Raw genomic sequence first — 21,520 nt, 5'->3', positions numbered from 1 at the left:
GAACAAAAGGAATAAATACCATACTTCTCTCAATCTACCAACCTTTAATGTCAAAAGATCTAGTTGAGTACTGAGAATGTTACGTGACCAATTAGATACCTCTACATAACTACTTCCTCAAAGTGGATAAGAACCATTCTTTTCGAAACAAACTAAACTATTAGAGACTAAACCATTTAATTTTGGAGCGGACAATAATCCGTTATAAACTAAATTTATTTCTATATAAAATCGGTCTAAAGTTTTTACCGATTTTTTTTTTCTATATTTTTGGTCAGTACTATTATAAATACTAATCTATAAATAATAAATAAGAAAATATTTCAATCTACCGATGGATTTATTTGCAAAACCCACCTCAACCGTTTGAATCTTGATTATATATATTTTTCTTACATCGTCTACTCTATTTTAACCGATACATATTTGTTTAATTCATTTGATCCGCACCATACGATTTATTGCCGAATCCTAATTAAATCGTTTTAAAAAATAAAATAAAAATGAAAGAACAAAATGAATAAATACTATAGTTCTCTGAATCTACTAAACTTTAATGCCAAAAAATTTAGTTGAGGACTGAGATTGACACGCAACCAATTAGATACCTCCACGTAATTACTTTCTCAAAGTGGATAAGAACCATTCTTTTCCATCATCAACCGCTCTAATTTGTTGCGATCCTTTTCCAATATTTGGGGTTTTATCCATTAGGGTTTCTGATTATTGCAATCCCAATCTGAAATCTTCGAATTCGATCATCATGGATGATTGGGAGCTTCTTCATCATGGCTCTGATACAGAATCAACTGATTCAATCACATCGGAGACGAAATTAGAGAGTTCAAGCGTAATCGATGACGGTATGATTCTTTCTGATCATTTCTCTGCTACTGATCGGGTGATTGAATCGGGTTATTTTGATTCTTTTCGGGTTGATTACGGGTCGGAGTGTCTGAATCCGGGTGAGGTTAGTGTTGATTCTGGTTTGGATCAGTTCAGTGTTAGTCAATCGGGTGATGATTGTGTCAGAAATGAATTTGGGGTTTATGATTCAGAAACTGGAATTTTGGGTGATGGTGAGGTTAGGCTTAGTGATTTTGAAGCTGCCAATGAGAAATATGTTGAGAGCGAAGCTGCTACTGAATTAACTGGTGGAACCGTATCTCACTATGAAACAGAGAATCTCGAAGAATTCGTTGATGGAAGGCACGGTGAGAACGAATCGGGTGTTGAAGAACCTATTGAGGATTCGAGCAAGTTGTGTTCTGATTTAGGGGGAAATGAATTGGTTTCTCGAGATTCTGGGGTTGTGAATGGTGAAAAAGAAGTTGTTTCTGATAGTGTAGTTGCTTCTAGTGAAGTAATTGAGGGAAGTGGAGGAGATACTGTGGAAGTTGGAGGCGTGAGTTCTGGTGGTGAGGGTAAAAGTAGAGAGACTGTGTGGTGGAAGATGCCATTTGTGCTTCTTAAGTACTCTGTGTTTAGGATTGGTCCGGTTTGGTCTGTCTCTATGGCTGCTGCTGTGATGGGTTTGGTTCTCTTGGGACGTAGATTGTATAATATGAAGAAGAAAGCTCAAAGGTTCCATCTTAAAGTTACGATTGACGATAAGGTACACTATATTATCATTGACCCTTGTGTTTTCATTTTGCTTGAAGTTGGTAAGCTGGTCTAGATTGATACGTTTTAGGAGTTAGCTACACTCTATGTTGTGTTGATGCAATTGGTCTGACTTGAGCCGTAGAATTTCAAGTTTAGTTTAGTTCTTGTCTTGTCCTGCCTTATATTAAGGTGGGGGTATTGGACGCATGAATTTGATAGACTTCAATAGAATCTTAAATTCTAGTGTTATTCAATTAGACATTTCACAAATTCTTTTAAATTCTTGTGTTATTTAACTTGCTCATTTCTTAATTCTATTAGTTGCAAGTGTTATTCAGTTTTCGGTAGTTTTGTTTGACAACGTTACTTCACAAGAATTTAATAGAAAAATTGGTCTAAAATGTGAAGAACAAATTCTGAGTTTTTGAGTTGAGATTTGGATAGAATATAACACATCCATCCTTTTTTTCTCTTTCATCGATTTGCTTCAACCATACAAAAAAAATTCTCAAATCTGAGGGAGAGTGTTTAACACATTTATTAGAATCTGTGATTTCGATCCGGTTTATTCTTCGGATCATCATTCGTTCGATTATATATGAGGAGAGTGCGTTAATCTATAGAGAGCAGATGAGCGGAGGTTGTGATGACGTCGTTGTCGTTGTTGTCAAAATATGGATCTCTTCCATTTCATGTAAACGTCAACGTAGATTGTTTCTGGGTTAAGAGGTTTGTGAAGGAAAAAGTACAGTTTTTAGAGATTGGGCATGGTGGCTGTCCCGATAAAGAGCATTGTGGAACAAAAGATTTCAGTAATTTATCTTCTTAATTCTAGTAGAATTCTATTAAAAATACTGCAAAATATTTATTTGAATTGAGAAGAAAGATTCGAAATTCTTTTATTATACCTGAAAATCTAGAATTTATGTCCAATACCCCCCTCTAAGATATAGATTTTGTAGTTAATATGTTCTTGTAATCTGTCTGAATTAAGTACAAAAATACTGAGGCATCATCCGCTGAAAATGCTGTGATTTGATATTTTCCCTTAGCGCACATCTCTTTGCTTGGTTGGTATTTGTTTGGTGTTGGTTTACTTCTATCATTATCACGTCTTGGGTTGTTTATGATCTGTGCAGAAGGCGTCGCGGGTGATGAGTCAGGCTGCTCGACTCAATGAAGTGTTCACAGAGGTAAGAAGGGTCCCTGTGATCCGCCCTGCTCTACCATCGCCTGGCGCATGGCCGGTTTTGAGCCTTAGATGAGAAGCCGTTTTCTACAATACCTAGACACAGTGGAGAATCAATCATACAATGTCCATCACTTTATGTACCGTAAGAATACAAATACATGTGTTTATGTCGTACCTATGCATAAGTAGTAGTTTACCATCTTATGAAATCGCGTATGTGAGTCGTGTCCCAACCGTGGGATACACTGCAGAGTGATTACCGTAGCGATTTATGTATGTTCAGAGACTGAAAATCCCAGTTGGTAAGCCTTTTTCTATGTTTGATCTTAAGAATTTCATAAGCTATATGTGGGTTTTGTTATGGATTTCATTGGGGTTTCAAGCTTGTAAACTATTATAGAGAGGAGGACATAGTCCAAAGTCGATAAAACCACTACAATGGAAATAAAGACCCTACAAATTTCTACTATGTTGTCGATTCTACAAAATTTGAGTAGAAGCTATCGTCTCAACAACATCCCCTCGACGATCAACAAAGAAAACATCATTATTTTTGATAACTTTAAAAAAAAAACTGGTAGCCCATTTTTAGGCCCAATAAAAGCCCGAACATTATAAATAGACGTTAAAGCCTTAAACGTTACTTCTCCACCACCGTTCAGAGTCGCAACCCAAACTCTTTTCACTGCCGGAGATAATTCTCTTCTTCCCCAAACCCTACAGTACTCAGCTTTCCCTAAATTCCTCGCCGGACGATTCGTTTCCAGATGACGGAGGAAGATTTTGTTGTTATCTCTACGCCGCCTGTCGATCTCAAGCGAAAGCTCGACGAAGTTGAGCTTAATGGAAATATCGTGGATGATAGCAATCAAACATCTGATTCTTCTCAGGCTAAACGAGCGAAGCTAGAAGATGAAGCTCAAGATGGTTTAGGTGTTTCTGTCTCTTTGGCTTCTTATAAACTAAAGTTTTGATTTTTATGATGTTCTATGGTTATAGTTTTCAAAAAAAGAGATTTCTTTGAGTTTGTTGATAAATCAGTCTTTCTCATTGTTGTTCTTCGGCCTTTGTTGTAGATTATGGGAATACACAAGAAAATGGGTCTTCAATGGAGGTAAAAGAGGAAGAACAGCTTCAGGAACCTAAGGAAGAGAATCAAGATTCTGTACCACTTGTTGAGGAAGTTCAGGATCCTATTCATGCTGATGAGTCTGAAAATAAGATTTGTAGTGTAGATCAGCCAACAGATGATCAGGTTAAGCCTGAGGATAACCAACAAGGTTGTATTGAGGATGTCAATGGTGGTGAACATCAGAAGGTGATTGATGACGATAGTAAGGAAGTGAATGATGGTAGTTCTCAAGAGAATGGTAAAGAAGAAAATAAGGAAGTGGATGGTGAAAAATCTCAGAAGGAGGTTGATGGCACACAGTCGACAACTCGTAGGATAGATGTCCCAAGTTCAAAGGTGATATGATTTGGTTTTCATTTTTGGCTGTTCTGTGAGTTTTTTTCTTTCGGAATACTTTCACTGACGTGCTTATCACAATGCTTTGCAGGTAGGTGTGTTGATTGGTAAAGGTGGGGAGACTATACGGTATCTTCAGTTTAACTCTGGTGCCAAAATCCAAATTTTGAGGGATTCAGAAGCTGATCCGAGCTCAGCGTTAAGACCAGTGGAGATAATTGGAAGTGTTGCATGCATTGAAAGTGCTGAGAAGCTTATCAGTGCAGTCATAGCAGAGGTTAACAGTTGTTTTTTTCAGTAGTTTTGGCATCTTTGTATCTGTAAGATATTTGGTTACAAGAATTTCTTCTCGTACTACATTAGGCTGAAGCAGGAGGTTCACCTGCCCTAGTTGCTAGGGGCCATCCTTCCACTCATGCGATAGGGATCCCAGAACAGATAGAGATTAAAGTTCCAAATGATAAGGTATTCCCTAGTTTATTCTTTCCAGCAACAATTTAATCATATCTAATTCAGCTTCAACTGACAGGTTGGTCTGATTATTGGCCGAGGTGGCGAGACAATCAAGAATATGCAGACAAGGTCAGGAGCACGTACTCAGGTGGTTACTTGTGTATGATGTTAAAAATAGAAACTGACTGAAAGTATTTAAATTTTAGGAAACGTGTTTACCTTGTCTCATTCTATGTGACAACTGATTTTAAAATTTGTTGTGTAGTTAATACCACAACATGCAGAAGGTGATGGATTGAAGGAGAGGACTGTCCGTATATCTGGAGATAAGATGCAGATTGATATAGCAACTGACATGATAAAAGATGTTATGAACCAGGTTTGTTTCTAATACTATACTCTCAACGATGCATGCTCCCATTCTTTCTTGAGTTTGGTTTGTTGCTATCATGTGCCTGAATGCGACATATGTTTCATTTCGTCTTTGGTTGGGATGTTATGCTGGTGGTTGATACTGTCTTCAATTTTACTATGCATAAATTTTGTTTGAGGTAATATATATGTGTGTTTGCATAAAGTTTCCCATCATCTGTTTTAGTGTTTGTAGGCACTTTTTGTTCGTATTGCTATGTTCCATAACTGGCAGTACAACTAGCTAGGTCTGTTAAGTGTTACCTGAATAATGTACTCATGTTGTGCTGTTTAAGATAGTGCTTCCTTCTTAGATTTATGTTACTCTCCTGCGAATAATGCTAAGCTATGAAATCCTTATTACTCTCCATCGTCTAATATATATGGAAAATGTATTCTCAACATACCTTCTCCTGGGGTCATTAAATAGCTGCATGTTCTGTGAACACCCCCCCGTAAGGATTAGTTGATCTACTGCTGCCATAAGAACACTAACTTGAAAAAACTCATGTGCTCATTTAAACTTGCTAAGAACAATATATGTTTCATCCTCGATGTCGGTTGCCATGATTTTTTTTAATGTTGAAGGTGCCGATCTCGAATTGGTGCTGGCTTTAAAAATGCAGAATTCGCTATTACCGTTCACATGGGGTCAGCGTTGCCTCGTTGGTGTTCAGTAGATTGATGTATACAGAAGAAGGTATCTGGCAATGTTATTCAGGCTTGCAGGTTTGAGACTTACCAACTCCAGGACCATTACTTTAGTGTAAATCTAGCAGGCAGAACTTCATTTTCTGAGACGTTTACTCTTCCTAAATTATCATCATTGAAGATGCACACCTAATGTTTACCATTGAGATTGGGGGAGTTCTGTAACTCGATTTGCAACCTAGTGTAACAAAATTGCATAAGATATGCCTGAACTTACATGGAATGGCTAGGGGAGAGTGTAATGGGAAAATGGCTATAATATTACATGAAGATCTAATTTTATTTTTTTCCAAGCATCACTGCGGTTTCAATTATTCTATGGTGCCAAGCTGAGGCAAAAAGAAATCTGTTCACTTGAAATAGTTTGGCATGTTATTTGTAAGATTAGAGCTGTCACTGCATATAGGAGTCTTAAACGTGTGGCACTTGCTTTTGAATGTCATGTGCACCTGACTGCTGTGATGAGATCCATTTTGTTCATGCTGTCTTGCTTTGTTCTTTGCTCACTTTTTAGTAATATCTATTATTTATGCTGTGCCATGGATTTCATCTTCTTTGTCCTAATAGAATCATGTTCTCTGATAATATTTACTGTTTGAAATGTTTGATCTCTATTGTCTCTGATGGGAAGTTTCATTGTTGTGTTTTTTTGTAGAATGCAAGGCCATCATCCTATTCCGGTGGCTATAATCAGCCTGCCTACCGTCCCCAAGGGCCAGGCGGTCCACCTCAATGGGGTTCACGAGGTCCTCATGCTCCCCATCCCTATGATTACCACCCTCGTGGACCATATTCATCTCAAGGTTCATATTACAATTCTCCCGGTTTCGGTGGCTATCCTCCACAGCATATGCCTCCTAGAGGTGGATATGGTACTGATTGGGACCAAAGACCTCCGTATTCTGGTCCGTACAATTATTATGGAAGACAAGGAGCTCAAAGCGCTGGCCCAGTTCCACCTCCTTCTGGCCCTGTACCCTCCCCTGCCTTTGGTGGTCCCCCTCTTTCGCAGGTAAGTTATGGTTACGGTCAGAGCCATGGCCCAGAGTATGGACATGCTGCTCCTTACTCCCAGACCGGTTATCAGCAGACTTACGGGCAGACGTATGAACAGCCTAAGTATGACAGTAATCCTCCGATGCAGCCACCTTATGGAGGTTCATATCCACCAGCAGGTGGTGGTCAGTCAGGCTATTACCAAATGCAGCAACCTGGTGTTAGGCCTTATGGGATGCAACAAGGTCCTGTCCAGCAAGGATATGGGCCTCCACAGCCTGCAGCAGCAGCTTCTTCCGGTGATGTGCCTTACCAAGGTGCAACTCCAGCAGCACCGTCATATGGCAGTACTAACATGGCTCCACAACAACAACAATATGGCTACACGTCAAGTGATGGGCCAGTGCAACAGCAAACATATCCTTCCTATAGTTCCGCTCCACCATCTGACGCTTACAACAATGGTACACAAACACCTGCAACTGGTCCAGCTTACCAGCAGCAAAGTGTTCAGCCAGCTTCTTCCACCTATGACCAGACTGGTGCACAGCAGGCTGCAGCAGCTGGGTACGGTGGGCAAGTAGCTCCAACCGGTGGATACACATATCCAACCTCACAGCCTGCTTATGGTACATCTCAGACCCAAAACTATGGATACAACACAAGCTCTCAAGATCCTAACTAACGATATGGTGCGGAACCAGGAAGCCAAGCCGCTTATTCACAAGCAGCACCTACTCAAACAGGATATGAGCAACAGCCTGCAACTCAAGCTGCAGTGTATGCGACTGCTCCAGGGACCGCACCAGTGAAAACCCAATCACCCCAGTCCGCGTATGCTCAATACGATGCAAGCCAGGTTTACGCAACTCCACGTTAAGAGAATCATCAAATGTTGCAAAGTTGCTAGACCTGCTGCACTCACGCAGTTGGAGGGTAAGACAGTTCTTATGAAAAGGTGGATCTTAATCTGACTCTTTCTCCTTGAATGCTTCATTGTAATCGCTGTTGACCTTAAGCTGTTGAACTGTTGCTGATAGTTAAGCTATTATATTTATTTTCGTTGTTCATGCTTCAAAAGATTTGTCTTCCCAAAACCAGAGATAATAGTGTGACTTGTGACGTCTTACTATCAGAATTTTAGATTTTGTTCCTCACTTAACAAGAAACGCTAATGATACACAAGACAAATAATAACTTATGATGTATATAATTGTTGCATCCTGTGCTTACAAGCGGAGAGTCTTGAGAACGGTCTCGTACGTGTGTTGGAGACGGCTTCTATGCACATTGCTCGTTGGTACTATTTTCACAAAACGAGCCACATCTTTGAACCCTTTGTGTTGTCTTAACAACAAATTACTTTCTTCTTCTTCATCTCCTGCCACTAACTTTTGCTTCTCTTCTCCAAAAGATTGTGTTCGTGTCAATGCCCATTGTATAGCCCATATAGCAAGAGGTCTCATATAACACAGAGATCTGTATTCATCATTCATGTTCCACGCTTCTGGTGTCTGAAACGAGCAACTGCACTCACAGAAAATAAGATTTTTGAAACTTTTGTTTTGTATAATGAAGCAGAAAGTGAGCTATGTTTCTTATACCTGAGACCACGATCAGACCAAATAGCCTCGTAGATTCCACTTGCTGTCTGAAACCCTTTTTCTCTTTGCCCTTCTTGAATCATACAAGCTGCAACAGAGTAAGTAGTACCAGCCCAAACTTCCTTTGAAACCAACGAATTTGTATCCACTTTTCCTTCCGTTGACATTCCGTTCACTGCGCCTCGTGTCCCTCCTTTAACTTTCATCACATTGAACTCATAGATCGTCTCTAGTGCTTTCTTTATCCATTCTTCTTTCGTTATCGGCTTCAATCCACACGCTCGTGCATACCTAACAAAAACTCAAAACAATCGCTACTTCATTAGCGTATGGGACAAGTAATGAGAAACACAAACACAGTGGTTGAGTCTTACCATTGTCCAGCCAACTGATCAGCAAGAATCGAAGAGCTCGAGCCACTACCACTATCGTCATAATTGAAGTAAGAACCATTCCATAGCTTCTCGTAAACAATCTTCGCCTTTTCGTACTTTGCATTGAAGTAAATGGCAACAGCGTTTTCCCCAACAATACTAGCAAATGCAGACGCAGCTTGTAGAGCAGCGACCCAAAGACCGCCACAATAAGCACTAACCCCTGTAACACTCCAAGCATCATATGTCTGATCCGGAAACCCTTCGTTTTCGATCATCCCGTCCTCGTCCTTATCGAACTGATCTAAGTAAGCAACTGCTGTGTAAACAGACGGCCAAACCGCTTTAGCAAAACTCTGATCGTTAGTAGCAACCACGTCTCTGTAGACTTGAAGAACAAACTTGGCGTTCAAGTCTTTCCAACGATCCGTGTTGAAGAAGTTATATTCGTTTAGTTCTAGCCACGGATCGTTTAGACCTATATCATGAGGAACAGATCCAAGAAGTTTTCTTGTAACCCACTCACCGGAGCTCATGATCTTTTTCTTGGTTGGATCTTGAATCAGAACTGTTGCTGCAAAGTCTCTTTGGATACTGAGTGCGAGCTTAGGAAAGAGACTGAGAAGTGCAAATGAAGAATAGAAGTGCACATCGTAAGTGTTGTACATTAGATACTCAATTCCTTCTAGGTAGATGAATTGGCCAATGTTCTCTTCCGAGTTCGAGGATTGAGGAGAATAAATCTGCTCACAAACCGCATTGATTTTCTGGAAGAGGTCTATAACAATGTCGTTCTGTTCTGTATTTGTAACCTTGCTTCTTTCTATGCTTTCCTTGGGAGGCAAGCCATCTATGGATAGTGAAAAATATAACATCAGAGAAATTGATGAAATAGTCAAACAATGTATGAGTTGTTTGTGTATTACCTGTCCAGATAGTTCCTCCGGAGTTGAAATAGTATAGTTCGTTGAATAGAGTAACTCGGTACCTAAAATACACATCGGTTATCGATTGCGGAGTAGAAGAGAAGCTTGAAAGTAATATAGAGTTTACCAGTCAGGAAGTGTAGTGTCTGAGAGAATAGGGCTTTGCCATGCTTCAATCTGAGACTCCCAATCAACGTAATCTTGTGTTTCAAGAAAAAGAAACATCATATGAAACTTTTTTGCAAGTAAAACCAAAGAGGAAACCGAAAACAAAAGCAAATTGCACGCGTACTTAGAAGAGCGTCGCGGGCCATTTTCACTGCTGCATCGCCTAAGTTGCCATAGAATTTTGTGTATCGTCTGTATAGTATGAGTAATCACATTAGGTTAAGATGAAACTATATATATACAAGGAAATTTGAATCAAGAAGTCACACCTGTGGTAAGTCTTTTCATTGAACCGCACCTCAGGACAGTCCCATGAGAGTGAAAACGTGACAGTACGGTCACAACCTGGAGGAACCTTCACTTTAGCAGCTATGGCTGCTCCAATGGATGTTCCGGGTCTCGAAGGTGAGCCTGGTTCGCTGTTTAACTCGTCGAATGATTTGTTCTGAAAGAGAATTCAAAACATTTAGAGCTTTCTTTGAATAGATTTGGAAAAAAGGTTGCGGAAGAAGTGAACAAAAAGATATGAAACCTTTTTAATCTCATCCCACATCTCTTTTGCTGTGATTTCTTTAGGAGAGTGACCAGAAACTAAGAAGCATGGACACTCAGAGACATGAACATCCTCTGTTTCTTGCGCTGCAATAGCGTAAGTAACTGGCGGATGTCCATTGCCCGTCCTGCAAGTTTTCATTTCATCACAGTTGCAATATATCGACGCAATAAATCTTCCGGAAACCGGCACTAAACCCCGCTTCAAATGGCTAAAACAGATGATTTTTCAGTTACTTAAGGCTCAAGTAAAAGAGGTTTACTTGTGATGTAAAACTATTGCATGTACTCCATCTCTTTCCCTGATGTATCACATCAAAAATCAGTTTCTTGTGTTAGAAGTCAGAGCTAAAGAACAGAAGCTGTGACAATAGAGATTGAGATGTAGATTCTTACATTATTGTTGAGTTGAAGTGTTCTCCAGTTAAACCAGAAGCTCCTCCCACTGAGTTCTAAGTAAGCACACAAACAAAAATGGTCTTGAAAATTCAAAAGATATGAAACAGATAGTCATCATTTTGTTTGAAATAAGTTACCTCCCAAGTAAAGAGCAAAGTAACCGTTGCTTCTTCTTTTCCAAGGTTACTCATCTATGAAACATTAGCCAAAAAGTTACAAAAGTGTTATGATGTCCTGAGATAAAGTCATATAAAAAGAAGATTCTTTCCTCTTCTCGGAATATTCTTACCGTAAATTCGAAAACCGATACCGGAAGACTGCTTTCCTTGTAGTTATGAGGTATAAAAGGCGACACTTGACGAGAAACTATTCTGAGTTCAGGGTCAGGCTCTGTTCTCCAAAGTGAACACATTTCACTATAATCTTTAGAAATCATGAATCTGAAACATTTTGATCTATAATGAACCATAATTATGTCATTTCATACCGTTGTATACGGTCCAAGACCTTGGATACAAAGCATGATAGGTAGATTTGTCCCCTTCCATGTTCCAGTCCCATGATTCTATTCCTAAATCCTCTGTTTTACCTCTACATATACAGCATAAGTTATAACTGTTATAATAAGCTACAAAGCTATTAAGTGGCTTACTTTACAGATTTTGGCTTTGTTGGGCATAGAACAGTGGAGTAGCTCAAGCCACCGGGTCTCGACACAAAAACCTAAACATTATCAAAACGTAATCAACAAGTAAGTATATCTTTGTGATTGTAAGTGTGAGTACAAGAGAGACTTACAGAGAACTGGTTTGTGAGGATTGGAGCTTCTTCACAAATTTTAGGGAAGAGCTTAAACTGCTGAAATTCACCTTTGTAACTCCTTCCGATGCTTCCTCCACTAAAAATACGCGTTTGTGTAAAATTTACAACATTCCTAGAGAAGATCAACATGTTGCTTATAGAAAAAAAGTGATCTTATCATGTGTTTATACATACCCAATTCCACCTAATGGGACACCATGGTCGCCTCTTACATGGCGCTTTTTGAAGATATCGTACATCGAAAACTAGTAAATTAAGAAGATAACGTTTGAGAATTTGTTTCAAAAGACAAATGTTTTTGTGAATATAAAGCAACTCACTCTTCCTTTTTTTGCCTCTTCTTTAGTGTAACGCCACAATCTATAGCCTAGAGGAAACTTCAAAAAAGCCACAAGTTTTAATATCCAAACATCAAAAAAAAAATTTTTGTCTTATAAACTTTTGTCATTTTGATTTTAGCTAACTATAAAAAGAATGTACCAGATGAAGAACATCTCTTATACTCATCTTGAACTCAGAAGGGTTCTTCACTTTGCTGTTCAACTTCCGTTGCCACGTTACTTGAGGTAGTCTCTCATTTCCAACCTAAAAAATTTCATAATCAAATTTTGCTTAACATGCATGATTATATCAATAATCAAAGAAAAAATTGTCGTATTTAGTACCAAATGTTTCATGTTCATAAGTCATAACTATCTTGTGACATGAGACAGAACATCAACAATTTGATATAGAAAGACAAAGATATAATTACTACTACCATTTTGAGTTTGAAGTTCAGTTTCCCTTTGACCGTTCCGCATAATGAATTAATAACTTAAGGATTCAAAAATGGTGTTTTGATTATGAAGAAATGTTTTATAAACAAAAGAATAATAAAGATGACCAAGTGTTGTTAGCTCAATTGATAAAAATCCTAGGCGAAGTTTAGAAGTCGTCGGTTCGAATGACGCTTGGGACGAAACTAATATTACATATTGTGGTTTCGGGTCTGGGGAGATTACGAGTGGCGGAGGCAGTGGCGAGTCGGTGCGACGACATTGTGGCCAGTGGGGAGGGTTTATCGAAGAACAACTGCAACACTGCCTAATCCAGAGTCGCTTGCTCTAATTATGTTCTTTAGGAAAGTGTAAATTTTATTTTAGCAAAGAACAAAGCTTCATCTTTAAACCCTCTAAAGGCTCTTCCATAACTCTCTACTGTCCCCACTCTTGGAATCCCCATTGGGGACAAGACAAGAATGAAAATTTCTTTTGGCGGAAGAAAAATGGCAATGGAGAGATATTAAAGATAGTACGAGTAAGAAATGACGGTAAAAAGAAAATGACCATAGAATGATACAAATATAAATTTGATTAGTAAAAATGTTGGTATAGAAAAAGAAATTTAAAATTTTAAACTAGGCTTAAAATATAATACCTAAGTATACTATATACAGTCTCAAATGATTATTGTACAAAAGTGGTAGTATACAATTTCGTACAGTCAATTCTTCTATTTTGGATCAACTTTTTACCACAATATAGTATAACTAGTGCCATAAATAGCATGGTAAATTGGTAATATTTATCGTGATGGTGCAACGTTACCAATTTCAGCTCATTTTATTGTCATTTTCACTAATGATTTTCATATTAATTTGATAGATTAATAACTATATCATTAGTTAATATATATGTTTACTAATGCAAACTCCACTTGGTGGATAATTTTAATGTAGTCTCATTAGTTTATATATAGAGTTAATATATTCAAGACCTCTAATTACCATCCATTTTGTTCGAGAGACCTTATTATATATCATCTTCCACTTTATTCGAAGTAGGCAGATACTTAATATCTTCATTTTGTTTTATCTTTCTGTGATAAAACATTTTTTAAAACTTATTGCATTATTAAGTTAGTATTAGAACGCATGATCTGATGTTTAAACTCATATGAACCACCAAGAGGTTAAACTACACGAAAACAAATTCAAAGATAACGTGAAATATAGTAAAATTGTAAGTAAACAGGTGTTGACAAAGGAAACAAATAAGATTTTTTTTTTTTTCTTTGAAATAAAAATGACACTGACATACTTTTCAAGAGTAAAAAGCTAGCAAGAGTTCACATTCTTCATTACTATTTAGGAAACGAATGGTCCAAAATACTTTTAGACACGTAATTTGATTGTGACATGACGATGATTTTATTTTTTTTGAAAGATTTAACTATTTGATATAAAAAGACAAATGAATTACCATTTGAGTTTGAAGTTCACTTTCCGTGTGACCATTCTTCTCCATCTTTAATTACCTATAAGGAGATTAAGATTCTCTGGTCATGGAAAGAGTTTATAACACATGGAACAAAAAAGATACATAAACTTTAAATGGAAACATGTATTGCAAAAGGATTTTTTTTTTTTACTATGAGAAAGCTTGATAAGTACCATGAAAAGTGGAAAACAAAATCCAAAAGATAAGCTAAAGTTTGAAAATTTTGCATATGAGATTGAGATTTATTAAGAAAATGATGTCAGCTTTTGAGTGGAGAAACAACTCCTGCAGAGTAACTACTATTAAAAGCTGAGAATTATGGTTATTTGCGGAGAGACAGAGAGGGAAATAAGAAAACGAGAAAAGCTTGAAACTGATGATGACACAAATATATGTATGAAGAAGATCATATTAATATTTAAGCAAAAGTGAGAGTAGTATTACCAAAGGAGTTTGATTTCAGTGTGAGAAAGCAAAGAGAAGGGGTTTGATATATTGAAGAATAGCAAGCTTTATTTTATCAAGATCTAGATTTCTTTTGGTAGCAAAACAATTGAAGAAATAAGATAGGGTATGGTAGGACCCTTGGTTGTTGAGGTTTGGCATATTGTAAAATCGGAAAAAAAAAAACAGAAAAAAAAACAGTGGACATTTTCTTCCTACAAACTATATTTTAAGGCACATACCATAAACGTGAAATTTTGTACGTTACTAAGTTATTGTCTTACTAAAAAACATTTAAAAGAGAAAAACAAATAAACAACAATTAGAGCATTCACATCAAATTTTGAGTTTTTCGATCTCATAATTTTAAAACTTTTAACCTCACATTCACAATTTTAGATTGTTAAATTTATCATTCAAGTAGTAAACCACCACCAGCTTTATATGAGGAAATAATGTCCCAAGCAATCTTTGCCTCTCTTCCGGCGGTGGTCATCGATCTTTCGAGGCATCAGAGAAGTTTGAAATCTTGAGTACGCCGGATCTAAGGCTCTGGTCACTTTTGTTTGCGTCCATCAGCAGAGGTCCGATCTCTTTTTCCGATTCCGGTCTTCTTTACCGTTTTGGCATTTTATAACTGGATATTGAATTGTAAAGCGAAAGCCAAGGTCCATTTGTGTATATTTTAATATAAATTTTTTAAAAAATTGTAGTCTTTTTATACATAGTTTATGGTCATCTATTTAATAGAATCACTAATGGAACTGATGTAAATTGTTGTTTTAATACATAAGTTATGTCATATATTCAATCTTTGTAAGTTTGACTTAAACTTAATAACATAAACTTTGACGGATAATTACTATAATCAAAGCAACTCTCTAACGAACAACACATAGACCGTCAAACAAACAACGACCGGCAAACGAACAAAGCCAACATCTTTCTTCTGTTCATCCTTTAACAAAATCTCTTGATCGAGTTAGTCCTCACAATCTTATTTGCATCCCAGAGAGTTCTAACCCTATTTCGGAGAAGTTTTACATTTTTTTCCTCAAATTTCTAATATCGACATAAATATAACATATTGGATCCAAAATCACTTCTAAGTCAGACTCGAAACTAAACAAACACTATTCTTTTCCCACGAAATCTTATTTACACTCCGGAGAGTTCTAACCCTATTTCGGAAAAGTTCTACATTTTTTTTCCTCAAATTTCTAATATCGACATAAAAACAATATATTGGATCCAAAATCACTTCTAAGTCAGACTCGGAACTAAACAAACACTACTTTTTTCCCACAAAATCTTATTTGCACCCTGGAGATTCTAACCCTATTTCGGAAAAGTTCTATATTTTCTTTCTTCAAATTTCTTATAAATCATCATAAAACAACATTTTGGATCCAAAATCACTTCTAACTTCTAAGTCGGACTTGGAACTAAACAAACACTACTCTTTTCCCACAATTGACGACCCTTTTTGTTAGTCATATTGACCCGTTGAAAGTTGAAAACTGCATGGTGGGTGAGACAAGTGATATTAAATCATATGGGCCTAAAATGGCCCAACAAGAGATAAAAGCCCATACTATTCTACGTCCATCGAGGTGTCACCTTCCTATTGAATTTTGACTGAAAACTGAAAAAAGCAAATTGTAGAAGAAGAAGAAGAAGAAGAGTGATACTGAGAAGATCTGTGAGATTATTATATTCGATTTTGATCAGTTTCTAAAAAGCTTTCAACAATGGATTCGTCTTCAAATTTGAATCCTCTTCGTGAAGATACCTCAGAGGAACATTTAGAACCCATAGAAGCTCCGGCGTCTGTCTTCGCCGCTCGTCCTCTTCGTCCTCCTTCTACGTTAGTTTCAGTTTCAATTCTCAATTCTCCTTCCGATCTCGTTTTCATCGTGAAATTGGTTTTTGTTGTTTCAGGAATTCGTCGGAGAAGTATTCGCCTGTAGAATGGAAAAGCTATTTTGATAAAGAAGATGATATATCAATCACTGGCTCTGATGATGTAACGTTTAACGAGTTTGATATCTAAGTTTCTAGAAAGTTTTTGGTTTTGGTCTCTAATGGAGTGTATTATCATTTTTTAGGTGTTTCATGTGTATATGGCAGGAAATGAAGGACCTGTTGTCTTTTGTCTCCATGGTGGTGGCTACTCTGGGTGAGTGTTTAATGAGAACTCACTTCTTTCAGCTTAGCATGTATATATAATATGAAACTAGATTGGCATACATTGTATAATGGTTTCATCTGTTCTTGTTAGGCTCTCGTTTTCTATAGTAGCAAGTAAAATTAAGGAGAAAGCACGTGTGGTTGCGATGGACTTGAGAGGGCACGGTAAATCGGTTTCGGAGAACGAATTGGAGTTATCGCTTGAGGTATGACATCCCTGTTCTTTTTGAGAGTCTGGATTTGCTTATGGAATTATACATTAGCTGGTCTTTGAGAATTGAGACTGATGTAGTAAGATGAAAATGCAGACAATGAGCAATGATGTTTTGGCTGTCATTAAGGAATTGTATGGAGACTCTCCTCCAGCTATTGTGCTAGTTGGTCACAGGTTTTTTCTCTTTCTCTATTTTATTTTGTCATATCGGTATGCTGTTTTCGATCTCTATCTTAACGTGTAAATGGCTGGTCAATAGTGAGTACATCAATATTTTTCCAGTGCGCCTGCGAATATATTTTCACACCTGTAACATTTGTAAGAAAGTTTAAGATTTTAGTTGTTTATGATCTACCTGTACAACAATTTGTCTACTGACACTATGGTTATGTTTTAGATTCTTAAGTATGGAACATTTATAGGCTTCGTTCGGTATAGGGTTGTAGTGATAGACACATGCATAAATTTGTAGGATAAAAGTAGTGTGATCCAGTGTTCTGTGTTCATGAATTGGTTTCATGTTATTAACACACAGCATGGGAGGTTCGGTCGCTGTGCAAGTTGCTGCAAACAAAACATTGCCTAGCTTGGCTGGGCTTGTCGTTGTGGATGTTGTTGAGGTTTGCTTTCTTATAGAAAAGTCTCACTTGGTCTGCACTCTCGTGAGATGAAATGACCAAAGTACTTTCATTACAGGGTACTGCTATTTCCTCATTGATTCACATGCAGAAAATTCTTTCAAACAGAATGCAACATTTTCCCAGCATCGAAAAAGCAGTAAGCAAATTTTGAACGCTTGATTGTATATACGAAAAAGACATCAAGCATTGTCAATGAAAATTTTGGCCTTTCAGCTTTCAAAGTCTCCCCTTATCGCCATGATTTCTCTATATTGAGCTAAAGCTAATCCTTTGTAAACGAAGCAAAAAAATGGATACCTATAAGCTGCAAAGAAATGCATATATTACAAACCAAAGTTTAATAACAAATCAGTTGGACTTGATTCATCTTTGCAGATTGAATACAGCGTTAGAGGAGGGTCATTAAGAAACATTGATTCAGCCCGTGTCTCTATCCCCACAACTCTCAAATATGATGATTCAAAGCATTGGTGCGTATTGTTACTGATTTTTCCTGTTTTGAGGGTTCACATTTTTGCTTCATAATGAGTGGAAATATGAACCTTTGTCCAGCTACGTTTACCGAACACGTCTAGAGGAAACAGAGCAATATTGGAAAGGCTGGTATGACCATCATTACCTCTTGTATTCCTGAGACGGTTGAATATTAAGAGTTGTTAGTTGCAACAGTTGCCGTTGTGAATCTGAGTGCAAACATTTACCTCTCTTGAATAGTTTTTGATTCGAACAATGTTAGTTGCCCTGCAGGTACGATGGTCTCTCAGAGAAGTTTTTGTCATCCCCAGTTCCGAAACTCTTGCTATTAGCTGGAACTGATAGGTTGGACAGGTATATTCCTCTACCCCCCTCTGGAACTCAGGTCTCAACTTAAATTGAATCGAAATCTGTAGTGTTTTGTAATAACGATGTTGATGGATTGGATTAGGACCCTCACAATTGGTCAAATGCAAGGAAAGTTTCAGATGATTGTGGTCAAACACACCGGACATGCCATACAGGTATAAATGCGATCGCCTAATGATCTTTATGTCGAGTCTTTTATGCAATGATGATATACGTGGAATACAGGAAGATGTACCGGAGGAGTTTGCGAATCTAGTTCTGAATTTCATATCACGTAACAGAATTGGTCCTCATGGTGTTGAGGTTTGTGGCTGTGTTGTGTATCAGTATCACTCTTTCTTTGCAACTTTAGTCTTAAAAGTCTGATTATATGATTCGTTTGTTACAGATACCAGGAATGTGGAAACCTTCACAACAGACTAAGACTTGAAGCAGCCATCACTGGACAATGCCAAAGTCGTCGTGTGGCTCTACTCACTTGTTTCGCTTTGTCCGTTTATGAATAAACAGAATTAACAAACTCTAGCTCGTGTTAAGGAGTTGGCAATACAAGAAGAAAACAGAGTAAAAAGATTAAAATCACTTTCTATATTTTTCCATCTTTTATTACGCCCGAACGCAAACCAAGAAAATCTAGATTTTAGTTAATTTGGCCATCACATAGAATCGGGTTAATTTTTTTTTATTATTATTATGTCTTATTATATAAGTCTGAAGCAGGATATTGAAATTAAGTAAGTGAAAATAGAGTAAAACTACTATAAATTAATAATAATTGCTGGACACTGGAAATTTTTGTAATTTATAAAGGTACGAAATCTATCGAATAAAGTAATAATTAAAAATTATAGAAGAAGCTAAAAGTTATTAAAATTTAATAATTATTAATTTATATAGAGATTTGACTAATTTATATTTTTTTTAAAACTTTTCTATCTAAAGATTAGCTTTTCGTTATAATTAATATTCTTTTATAACCAATTACAAGTAAAAAATAATTATTACGTTAAAAAAGAAAAAAGAACACTACCAAGAATTAATACAAATTTAAGGAATACAAACAATACTATAGTCATATACCACTAAATTGTCTTACATATAATATAACTTTATAAACTTATAAAGTTATAATATATATATATATATATATATATATAAGTTTAATTATATAATTATTAATTCATGATATGAATAAGAGTATCATTTAATAGTCGAAGAAAAGAAAGTGTCGTCATTTAATCAACGCAAAAACGGGTTGATGTAATTAGCCAATGTGAATATTTCAGCGTTAATTCCTGCTCAATCAAAATCAGTCCGTTACAGTTAACTTAATCCGAACTATATCGAACGATTTATTACGTCAATTATTCTCTCAGATGAATATTTTGTCAACTTTTTAAAACAGTAAAAAAACCAAAAAAAAAAAGTTTAAACAAAACAAATCTGTCAATGATCCAAAGATTTTGGTATTTCTTGTGGATCATCGTTGTAAGCATTAATAAGATTTATTTTTTGGAGAAAAGAAACTAGTGAAAAAATAAGAAAAAATAAATCTTATTAATGCTTACAATGATGAGTTATAAAAAATACCGAAATCTTTGGATTATTGACAGATTTGTTTTGTTTAAACCATTGTTTTTTTTTTTTTAAGAAGTTGACGAAATGTTCATCTGCGAGAATAATTAACGTAAGAAATTGTTCGATATAATTCGGATTAAGTTAACTATAATGGACTGATTTAGATTGAGCAGGAATTAACGTTGAAATATTCACATTGGCTAATTACATTAATCCATTTTTGCGTTGAATAAATGACGACACTTTCTTTTCTTCAACTATTAAAGATATAATTGATTACTCCTACTACTATTGTTATCACTAGTTATTATTAGTGGTAGCTAATTATAGTGAAAAAAACAACTAAACAAATTTACACAACCTTAATGGCTAAGTGAAAGAGCACATATAGTAGGCACTCAATATTTGTGATACTCATGAATTTCTCCATCTTTCTCTAGGGTATGTATTTCTTCCCATTAAAGTTAGCTTAATAGATTAGTTGTTTAATTATTTCAAATTATGTATCCAATTTGCACTAATATAGTGTGATAGTGTGAAGTTTGTACAAAATTTATCCTTCACTCGATTAGTGATATAGTTTTTATTTTGGATTTCGAATCTCACCTAGAGTCATGGGTATAAAAATCGAATAGAGAATAATTTTTTCAATTGCAAAAATACCTAATTTATAGGAAAAATCTCAAACCCTTTAGCTTCAATAGTAGGGTATTTAACAGCAAAGTAAATTAAAAAAACTCTAACCCTACTTCAAACTTAGCAAGTAGATTAATATGACATGCATAAAAAAAAGTCCATGAAAAGTAAACTACTAATGCACACAACACGAGTTACTCATAATTCATAGGTTGAATGGTTTTCTTATTAGCAATAAGCTAGGGCTCGAATATGAGCAATTTGCCACATAAGTGGATAAACACGAATTTGAAATGAAATCTACAGCTTATGATTCTTCTAATGATACTAAATTTTACAATCCAGACTCGTGTCATCATACATTTTCTACAAGATGAAATCTCACTTGTCCGAAAACCAAAATTCCAAAATGTTGCAAATCTCACAATATACAGTATTAATATACTCATACATCTTAGCATATAGATCAGTAACACTATAGAGATTGTTATATAAGAAACTCATTCAATCCCAAAAGTACAAGAGTTGTGTTACAAACTAATTAAACCTAAAAAGCTCCAAATACAAACGTATCATCACATATCTAAATAAAAATCATATATAATTCAGCTTAAAATCACAAATCAAACACAAGAGGTTATAGATGCCATGAAAGGATAAGTAAATGCAACAGAATCACATGAAGACATATGTAAGCGTAATCAATGCATATAAGATTATGAATATATCGGATTAATAGCTCGACCGCTTCTACTGATTTGGTAATGAGTGACCCACAAGTCAGGCAAGAGGATTGTTTTATTAGCCTCTTTCTTTCTGGTGAATCTGGTCTTAGCCATATATGTAACGCTCGTACTAATCGAAAAATTTCGACTTAGAAATTAATATATCCTTTGTTTAGGAAAAGAAGATAAAGTTTTAACAAAAAGTGTTGTCTCAATAAGGCTAGAAATTACACGTGTTGGCATAGTTTTGACCATCGAAGACATGTTTTTGGTTTCTTTTGTTGGTCGTGCAATTTGGAATGATCTT

At 36.3% G+C, this 21,520-nt stretch overlaps 4 protein-coding genes across 6 annotated transcripts; 3 read left to right on the top strand and 1 right to left on the bottom strand.

Annotated features, from left to right (window-relative positions):
* Positions 1-579: 579 nt before the first annotated feature.
* AT4G10080 (uncharacterized protein) lies at positions 580-3,305 on the top strand. The gene is made up of 2 exons (NM_117076.3): positions 580-1,615; positions 2,745-3,305. Exons 1-2 carry the CDS (start codon positions 764-766, stop codon positions 2,868-2,870), a joined length of 978 nt encoding a protein of 325 aa, NP_192746.2. The 5' UTR covers positions 580-763; the 3' UTR covers positions 2,871-3,305.
* Positions 3,306-3,456: 151 nt separating this feature from the next.
* AT4G10070 (KH domain-containing protein) lies at positions 3,457-7,931 on the top strand. The gene is made up of 7 exons (NM_001340651.1): positions 3,457-3,730; positions 3,874-4,265; positions 4,357-4,542; positions 4,629-4,730; positions 4,795-4,866; positions 4,984-5,097; positions 6,496-7,931. Exons 1-7 carry the CDS (start codon positions 3,565-3,567, stop codon positions 7,519-7,521), a joined length of 2,058 nt encoding a protein of 685 aa, NP_001319890.1. The 5' UTR covers positions 3,457-3,564; the 3' UTR covers positions 7,522-7,931.
* On the bottom strand, positions 7,922-14,503 carry AT4G10060 (Beta-glucosidase, GBA2 type family protein). 2 transcript variants are annotated; one of them, NM_117074.8, is made up of 20 exons: positions 14,387-14,503; positions 13,925-13,979; positions 12,162-12,266; positions 12,002-12,058; positions 11,856-11,926; positions 11,658-11,757; positions 11,512-11,582; positions 11,347-11,450; positions 11,149-11,249; positions 10,997-11,050; positions 10,857-10,912; positions 10,724-10,762; positions 10,441-10,588; positions 10,178-10,353; positions 10,033-10,100; positions 9,868-9,940; positions 9,741-9,802; positions 8,815-9,664; positions 8,441-8,731; positions 7,922-8,363 (listed from the first exon to the last, which is right to left on the bottom strand). In NM_117074.8, exons 2-20 carry the CDS (start codon positions 13,967-13,969, stop codon positions 8,066-8,068), a joined length of 2,769 nt encoding a protein of 922 aa, NP_192744.6. In that variant the 5' UTR covers positions 13,970-13,979; positions 14,387-14,503; the 3' UTR covers positions 7,922-8,065. The 2 variants fall into 2 exon arrangements, with proteins under 2 accessions (NP_192744.6, NP_001329211.1); NM_001340650.1 differs by having other exon boundaries at positions 14,116-14,497.
* Positions 14,504-16,030: 1,527 nt separating this feature from the next.
* AT4G10050 (esterase/lipase/thioesterase family protein) lies at positions 16,031-19,016 on the top strand. 2 transcript variants are annotated; one of them, NM_117073.4, is made up of 13 exons: positions 16,031-16,253; positions 16,328-16,412; positions 16,495-16,565; positions 16,668-16,782; positions 16,885-16,964; positions 17,326-17,410; positions 17,487-17,567; positions 17,807-17,901; positions 17,984-18,034; positions 18,179-18,259; positions 18,357-18,429; positions 18,500-18,577; positions 18,663-19,016. In NM_117073.4, exons 1-13 carry the CDS (start codon positions 16,138-16,140, stop codon positions 18,702-18,704), a joined length of 1,053 nt encoding a protein of 350 aa, NP_567350.1. In that variant the 5' UTR covers positions 16,031-16,137; the 3' UTR covers positions 18,705-19,016. The 2 variants fall into 2 exon arrangements, with proteins under 2 accessions (NP_567350.1, NP_001328229.1); NM_001340649.1 differs by having other exon boundaries at positions 16,031-16,412; positions 18,663-18,928.
* Positions 19,017-21,520: the final 2,504 nt, after the last annotated feature.

Source organism: Arabidopsis thaliana, chromosome 4 (genome assembly GCF_000001735.4).
Source record: "Arabidopsis thaliana chromosome 4, partial sequence".
Classification (NCBI taxonomy): Eukaryota; Viridiplantae; Streptophyta; class Magnoliopsida; order Brassicales; family Brassicaceae; genus Arabidopsis; species Arabidopsis thaliana.
This window is presented reverse-complemented; position numbering and strand designations above follow the sequence as displayed.

What these genes read in the sequence shown, in the direction of transcription:
- AT4G10080 (NM_117076.3), top strand. Translation starts at nt 764, where the DNA reads ATGGATGATTGGGAGCTTCTTCATCATGGCTCTGATACAGAATCAACT. An exon ending in AAGTTACGATTGACGATAAG is followed by an intron (nt 1,616 to 2,744) that starts GTACACTATATT and finishes TGATCTGTGCAG; the next exon opens with AAGGCGTCGCGGGTGATGAG.
- AT4G10070 (NM_001340651.1), top strand. Translation starts at nt 3,565, where the DNA reads ATGACGGAGGAAGATTTTGTTGTTATCTCTACGCCGCCTGTCGATCTC. An exon ending in TCAGTGCAGTCATAGCAGAG is followed by an intron (nt 4,543 to 4,628) that starts GTTAACAGTTGT and finishes GTACTACATTAG; the next exon opens with GCTGAAGCAGGAGGTTCACC. An exon ending in GGTCAGGAGCACGTACTCAG is followed by an intron (nt 4,867 to 4,983) that starts GTGGTTACTTGT and finishes TTTGTTGTGTAG; the next exon opens with TTAATACCACAACATGCAGA.
- AT4G10060 (NM_117074.8), bottom strand. Translation starts at nt 13,969, where the DNA reads ATGGAGAAGAATGGTCACACGGAAAGTGAACTTCAAACTCAAATG. An exon ending in TCCTCACAAACCAGTTCTCT is followed by an intron (nt 11,583 to 11,657) that starts GTAAGTCTCTCT and finishes GATAATGTTTAG; the next exon opens with GTTTTTGTGTCGAGACCCGG. An exon ending in TGGTCTGATCGTGGTCTCAG is followed by an intron (nt 8,364 to 8,440) that starts GTATAAGAAACA and finishes CTGTGAGTGCAG; the next exon opens with TTGCTCGTTTCAGACACCAG.
- AT4G10050 (NM_117073.4), top strand. Translation starts at nt 16,138, where the DNA reads ATGGATTCGTCTTCAAATTTGAATCCTCTTCGTGAAGATACCTCAGAG. An exon ending in TCGTTGTGGATGTTGTTGAG is followed by an intron (nt 17,411 to 17,486) that starts GTTTGCTTTCTT and finishes CTTTCATTACAG; the next exon opens with GGTACTGCTATTTCCTCATT. An exon ending in TATGATGATTCAAAGCATTG is followed by an intron (nt 17,902 to 17,983) that starts GTGCGTATTGTT and finishes ACCTTTGTCCAG; the next exon opens with CTACGTTTACCGAACACGTC.